General features: G+C 56.0%; 1 protein-coding gene across 1 annotated transcript; it reads right to left on the bottom strand.

Annotated features, from left to right (window-relative positions):
* Positions 1-306: 306 nt before the first annotated feature.
* On the bottom strand, positions 307-4,778 carry LOC309682562 (guanylate-binding protein 1-like). Its single transcript, XM_082496677.1, has 8 exons — positions 4,558-4,778; positions 4,340-4,467; positions 3,791-3,900; positions 3,273-3,475; positions 2,913-3,155; positions 1,843-2,613; positions 1,615-1,717; positions 307-1,485 (listed from the first exon to the last, which is right to left on the bottom strand). Exons 1-6 carry the CDS (start codon positions 4,748-4,750, stop codon positions 2,273-2,275), a joined length of 1,218 nt encoding a protein of 405 aa, XP_082352803.1. The 5' UTR covers positions 4,751-4,778; the 3' UTR covers positions 307-1,485; positions 1,615-1,717; positions 1,843-2,272.
* Between the last annotated feature and the right edge of the window lie 1,736 nt (positions 4,779-6,514).

The following is a 6,514-nucleotide window of genomic DNA, read 5'->3' as shown; positions in this document are numbered from 1 at the left end:
TGGAGTGCCCACAGCGCAGGAAAGTCTTTCCAGGGGCTAGTGCCTCTGGCGTGGCGGGGGTGACTGCCTTTGGAGCAGCCCCTCTGTCCAGAAAGAACTCAAAACCCTCTACTCCTTCACCTTACTGCAACGGTTAGTGTCCCTGCTTCTTCTCATGCTGCAGGTGAACATTTCATTGCCTGCAGGGAAGAGGGACACCCCTTTGCCCATGGGTGTGGTGGGTTGACCCCGGAAGGCAGCTAAGCCCCACACCACTTGGGGGATGGAGGAGAGAATGGGAAGGGTGAAAGTGAGACAACTCATAGCTCACGATAAAGACAGTTTAATAGATAAAGCCAAAGGTGCCTGTGCAAACAAAGCAAAAGAAGGGATTCATTCTCCACTTCCCATCGGCAGGCAGTCAGCCACCTGCAGGACAGCAGGGCTCCATCGTGCGTAGCGGTGGCTTTGAAGACAAACGCCGTAACTCCAAACATCCCCCCTCCCTCCCGCTTTGCCCCGGTTTCCATTGCTGGGGCACAGGCTCATATGGTCCGGGATATCGCTTTGGTCAGTTGGGGTCAGCTGTCCCCGCCGTGTCCCCTCCCAACTCCTTGCCCACCCCCCGCCTACTCCCTGGTTTTTGAGAAACAGAAAAGGTGCAGACACGCTTCAGTGACAGCTAAAACAGGGGGGTGACACCAACAAATCCAAAACACACAACCACCCCGGCATCTAAGGAGAACATTAACTCTCTCCCAGCCAACCCCAGTACAATAGGGGGGACACCTCCCATGAACCCTCTGTACAGCAGCCACCTCCTGCTGTACCACCCCAGACACCCTCGGGAAGGGGCACTTGGGGATCTCTTGGGTTCAAGATAGACAAGAGGCAGCAGCTTGCAGATGGGGTGAGCGAGCAGAGAGCACGACAGCCCTCTCGGGACAACTTCCTCATCGCTTCAGAGGGAGAAGAGCCTCACGAAGGACCAGGGTGGGAAGAGCTACAGAGCAGAGGATGGCTTTCACCCACTGCTCCCTGGGTCACGGGCTCCCTCTTTCTGGGTCCCTCTGCCCAGGACCAATGCCAAGCAAACCAGGTAGCGCCCACCACGGGGATTCCTGCTCTGCTCACAACCTCACAACGTTCCCCATGCCTTCAGATGGAGGGAGAGAGCAGGTGCTCTGGGAGGGAAGAGGACAACAGCTTCTCCTGGAGGAGACACGCATGAAAGCACTATCTACAGTGCAGTACAAGCGAACACTGAGGTCACTTCCCTACTCTACGGCAAGCGTCTTGCAGGAAAGGCTTTCAAACTTTAACAGACTGTTACATGGGCACAATACACACCTCTCTTACTTTGTGACTACAGTCTTGGTAAATATTTCAATGCTTTCATAAGGGAATACACCATAAGCGAGGCATTTGACAATATACTCTGTCTATTCATCACCTTCCACTGGGCCTCCCACGCCTTCTGAGCTCTCTCATACTGCTCCTGCACACCTGGGGACAGAGGAACAGAGGTGTTGCAAAGGCGGGAGCTGAGCCCCCAAGCTCCCAAGGACTACTCTTGTCCCCACCACCAAGCTTGGCCCTCGACAGGCAGTGACATTTCTGCCCGCCAGAAGTTACTTTTCAGCTCCTTGTCCATCTCTGCCAGGGACAGTTGGGTGTTGACGATGATTTTTTCCAGAGCCTCTAGGCGCGGGAGGAACTCCAGCAGGACAGCATCAGCCTGCAGGAGCACAGATAGAAGAGGAATCGGGGGGAGAAAGAGCAGCAGGGGGGAAATGGTTTCCTGGGGGAAGGGGATGGGACGTGGAGCCTCTCCCCTTGAAGGGGAGCTGCTCTTGTGCCTACCTTCACCCCCTTGCCAGGCAGCTCCCAATATTTCTCCAACAGTGCCTGCTGGTCTGCTTTGAACAGCTCATAACCCCCTGACACACTGTAGGCACCAGCACTGATGTTTTTGTCTATGTCTTGGTAGAGGTTCCAGAGAGCAGCCTCGCAATTGCGACGGGACACCTCCTCGTTGGCCTTGCAGAACGTCGCCTTGATGGCCTCCACCTGGCGCTGTCCAGAAAGATGCAGAGCAAAGGCATCAGCCCAGGCTGAGCTGCGGCCGCCACTCATATCCTAGGAAAAATCAAGCCCTGTTTCCACGGAAATTGGAATCTCCATCTGTGGAGTGATCACTGGCAGGTGAGTGATGGGGAGGGCACTGTGTACCCACAGACATCTCTGCACCGAGTTGCACGGGAGAAGAGGGCATGCCAGGCACAAGAATTAGTCAGCAGGATAGGGCAAATATGTCCCTGGGGAAATCATGGTTGGGCTGGGGAGCACCTACTGTAAGATCTGCCTGGAAATGGCAGATGTCATCCCCGAATGCCTGTTTCTGGAACAGCTCCAGTGCCTCCCACTCGCACTGGCTGTGCAGATCCAGGAGCTCCTCAACGGTCTCCGTCGGCAGCTGCGCCCGCTGATCCATCAGATCATGGTACAACTTCACAGCCTCTTCCACTGCCGCTGCATTTGCAATCTTGGCCAGGGCGAGCACCGCACTCTCCAGGCATGGCACTGCCCCGCTCTGGATGGCCTCCACGTAGGCCTCTGCCAGTTTCCCCAGCACTGCCAAGGACGACCGAGGATGAGAGATCGGCAGCCCTAACACAACCCAGGCTCCCCTTTAGCCCCGGCTCCTGCCATATCCCTGCTGCCTCCCTGCCAGAGCCTGCCTCAACTTCTCTTCCAAACTCTTTCCCACCCGCCTCCAACACCCAGAACCTCCAAATCCAGAGGCAGGCACAGCAGCCAGCAGAAAACCTCTCCCTTTCCCCACCGGCATCATTTGACCCTGCATTTGACCCCTCCCCAGACACAGTGCCAAGAGCTGCTGGCCACCCAATCCTCTGGACAGCCGTACTCACACGTCCCTGTTATGATGCCGCCACCGGGGATGGTCTTAGGTGAAGACTTCTCCCAGATGTGCCTGCAGAATTTCTCCGCCTGCTGCTGGAATTCAGGATTGATCTCATGATCCTGAAGCTCCTCCAAGCGGACCAGGTCCCTCTTGTGGGCTGGCTGCTCAAAAACAAAGCACTTGCGAATTGGAAAGAGCTGGCAGATGCATTCCCGGGGCTCATTGTAGCGCTGGATCTCTGGGCTGTTACCTGTGGGGTAAGGGGACACGGAGCAAGTTCACTGGGATTGGGCTGCTCTTGACTTACACTGAAATGCCGCTGAGTCTGGGGCTGGACGTCTCCAGCAGCACAGCACCATTCCCTTACCAGCCTTCAAATTCAGTGCCATCTCCAAGTAGTCATCGTCAGAGATTTCCTTCCCATCCACCTCCATCTGCAGCGTGAAATCCCGGACAGTCCAGACAAACGTCGGGAAGAAGGAGACAAACTTTTCAGAATCCTTCCGTTTATCGTTACTCTGCTCGGGTGCTGCTTTCAACTTGACATGCTCGGACAGCTTCATCACATAGCTAGGGAGCTGGCTAAGGAAAGAGGGAGCTCTGCTCTGAAGGCAGGGGCATCGCCATCCTGCAAGCCCCCAGCACTTCATGGGCAAGAGGGGAGACTCTGCGGGGACAGACAACTGCAGGGAACCACCGGAAGGAGGAGGGAGAAAAAGCCTCAGCCCTCAGCTCCACCACATGGCACTCCTGAGGACTCAAAGCACATCACTGGGCACCACCAGAAGGTTCTGCCACTGTCGGAGGAAGTAGCACTTGTCAAGCCCTTGCCCACCACACAGGCAGAGGAGGGCATCCCTGGTGCTGCTGTCCCACCAAGGATACTAAAGTTGCTCCATGGCCTGCTGGTCAATGGTGCCTCTGCTGTTGTAGATCAGGGTGCTGGAGAGCAGTAAGGTGAGCACAAAGATCCAGGTGTCGTTCTTGGTGTCACCCTGGAACAAGAACCCATGGCTCTTGTTAACAACACTCCCAAAGTCTGAGCAGAACCCCAGAGCCCCAGACCCTGAGCACCCCTAACCAACATGCCATGGCAAGCCCAGTGTTTGGAGACATCCACCCCCATGCCACCCCCATGTCTTTCTGCAGCCGCGTTATCCTCAACTCTTTACTCTCAGGGTGCCACCACACCTCTATCCAAGTGCTCCCTGAGCTCCCCATTCCCGTTCTGCTGCTCTTTGCCAGAGAAGCAGAGGAATTTGGCACTTTCTCTACCCCAACCGCCTTCCCCGTGGCCGCCGGCTCTTCCCAGCACACAGGCTGAAGGCCTCCACCGGTGGTGGCAACACCTGCACTCTGGTCCCCGTGGCTGGGCCCTCAAGAGCTTCCCCAAGTGCTGGGAATGCACAAAGGCAGCTTCCGCCTCTGCCACACCTTCTCCACGTCGCCCAGCCCTTCAGTGTCCAGCAGCACCAGAGTGTGTCCAGGCTGGCAGGGGTGAGGTACACACCACATCCAGACCCCTTTGGTGTGGGACTGCAGGCCGCAGCCCAGGGAGAAACCTGTGGGGAGGACGCATGGCTCTCCAGAGTGCTACATAGAGAGGGGGAAACCCAGGTACCTTGGCCAGCCGGGGCCGGGACCTCCCTCACCTTTCCTCTGACCAGCCAGCCTGTTCATGAGGTAGGACTTGCCAGTGCGGTACAGCCCTGTGATGCCCACCACCACCACAGGCTGGGTGATCTCCGACAGCACCTGCAGGGCCTCCTGATGCACCACCAGCCTCTTCGTCTGGCTGTTCTCTATGAGGCAGACAGGCTCCGGCATGTGCACTTCAGATGCCATTGCTGACGCAAACGCAGCCTGCGGAGGAGACGGCGAGACGGCATGCTTAACAAGGTGGGGGCACCCCACAGTCCAAACAGGGACAGTCCTTATCACCCTGCTTCGTTTCTCCAAGCCAATCATGCTTTGCATCAAATTCCTTCCACCACACCTCCTCTTTTGGCCCATCGCAAGCGATGCTGCCAAGACAACGACGACACTTAGGAGAGGTGCACAGCCCCTTCCCGTTGGCCACACAACAGGAATGGCTCAATTCCGCAAAGCCCACTGGGACCATGGCAGTGCTCTGCATTGTGTCCTGAACCCCCCGTGGAAGTTTGCTGAGTGCCGAATTGTGCAGAAATGGGTGTGGGACAGAGCAATGGCCTCAGGCAGGGGTCTAGGGCAGAGGAATGGCTGCAGAGTCACAGCAGCACCAAGGGAAGGATAGGTTAGGGGGTGAAATTCAAGCTTCTGGGAGCTGCTTAGGAATGTCTCCATAAATTTCTCATTCCTGGCCCCCTCAAATCCCCTCTCACCCCCGGCTGTGCCTCTCACCGGGACATGAGTTCCTGCACAATGTGCAGTTAATTTTCAGCAGTAAGAAGAGGCTTAGCTAAAACGTGAAGTTCCTGAACACAATTGGTCCTGTTTTACCTCAAAACGCAACCACCATGACAAGCCCCCGCACCTGTGGCTTCCCGGGTCAGAAGGAGGCATTCCGCAGCCCCAGTGTGCAGGGCTGCTTGCCCGGGCTGGGGGGAGGCGTGAGGGGAAGGGACTCACCGCTGTCTTCGTCCCCTGTCCGGAGCTGCAAGAGCTTTGCTGCAGCCTGGGTCCTGCCCTGACTTTTATCCTCTGCACTTGGCCAGCGGCCCCTCTCCTGCTATTCCGGGAAATCAGGGAGTCTGTGGAGGAAAATGAAACTCAGGATCTGCGAGCAAGAAAATTAACTCTATCCCAGCCAAAACCAGCACAGAATCACAGAATCACAGAATCACAGAATCGTCAGGGTTGGAAGGGACCTCTGGAGATTATCTAGTCCTACCCCCCTGCCAGAGCAGGGTCACCTACAACAGGTTGCACAGGACAGCGTCCAGGCGGGTTTTGAACGTCTCCAGAGTGGGAGACTCCACAACCTCTCTGGGCAGCCTGTTCCAGTGATCCATTACCCTCAAAGTGAAGAAGTTCCTCCTCATGTTAAGATGGAATTTCCTATGTTCAAGCTTGTGCCCATTATCCCTCGTCCTATCAATGGGCACCGCTGAGAAAAGACTCCTCCTATCCCTCTGGCATCCTCCCTTTAAGTATTTGAAAGCATTAATAAGATCCCCCCTCAGTCTTCTTTTCTCTTGACTAAAGAGACCCAAGTTCCTCAGCCTTTCCTCATATGAAAGATGTTCTAATCCCCTAATTATCTTCATAGCCCTTTGCTGGACCCTCTCCAGCAGATCCCTGTCTTTCGTGTACTGGGGAGCCCAGAACTGGACGCAGTACTCCAGATGCGGCCTCACCAGGGCAGAGTAGAGGGGGAGGATGACTTCCCTCCACCTGCTGGCCACACTCTTTTTGATGCACCCCAGGATGCCATTGGCTCTCTTGGCCGCCAGGGCACGTTGCTGGCTCATGGTCATCCTGTTGTCCACCAGGACTCCCAGGTCCCTTTCCACAGAGCTGCTCTCCAGGAGGTCAGCCCCCAACCTGTACTGATGCATGGGGTTATTCCTCCCCAGATGCAGTACCCTACATTTACCCTTGTTGAATTTCATTAGGTTCCTCCCTGCC

The sequence above is a fragment of the Vanellus vanellus genome (assembly GCF_965231255.1).
Source record: "Vanellus vanellus genome assembly, chromosome: 30".
In the NCBI taxonomy this organism is placed as follows: domain Eukaryota; kingdom Metazoa; phylum Chordata; class Aves; order Charadriiformes; family Charadriidae; genus Vanellus; species Vanellus vanellus.
The sequence above is the reverse complement of the archived record's forward strand: the minus strand, read 5'-3'. Positions and strand labels throughout refer to the sequence as shown.

Excerpts from the sequence above, each read along its gene's own strand:
- LOC309682562 (XM_082496677.1), bottom strand. The coding sequence starts at position 4,750 with ATGGCATCTGAAGTGCACATGCCGGAGCCTGTCTGCCTCATAGAGAAC. Across the intron at positions 4,468-4,557 it reads GCTGGCTGGTCAGAGGAAAG|GTTTCTCCCTGGGCTGCGGC; the intron begins GTGAGGGAGGTC and ends TCCTCCCCACAG. Across the intron at positions 2,614-2,912 it reads CGGCATCATAACAGGGACGT|TGCTGGGGAAACTGGCAGAG; the intron begins GTGAGTACGGCT and ends CGTCCTTGGCAG.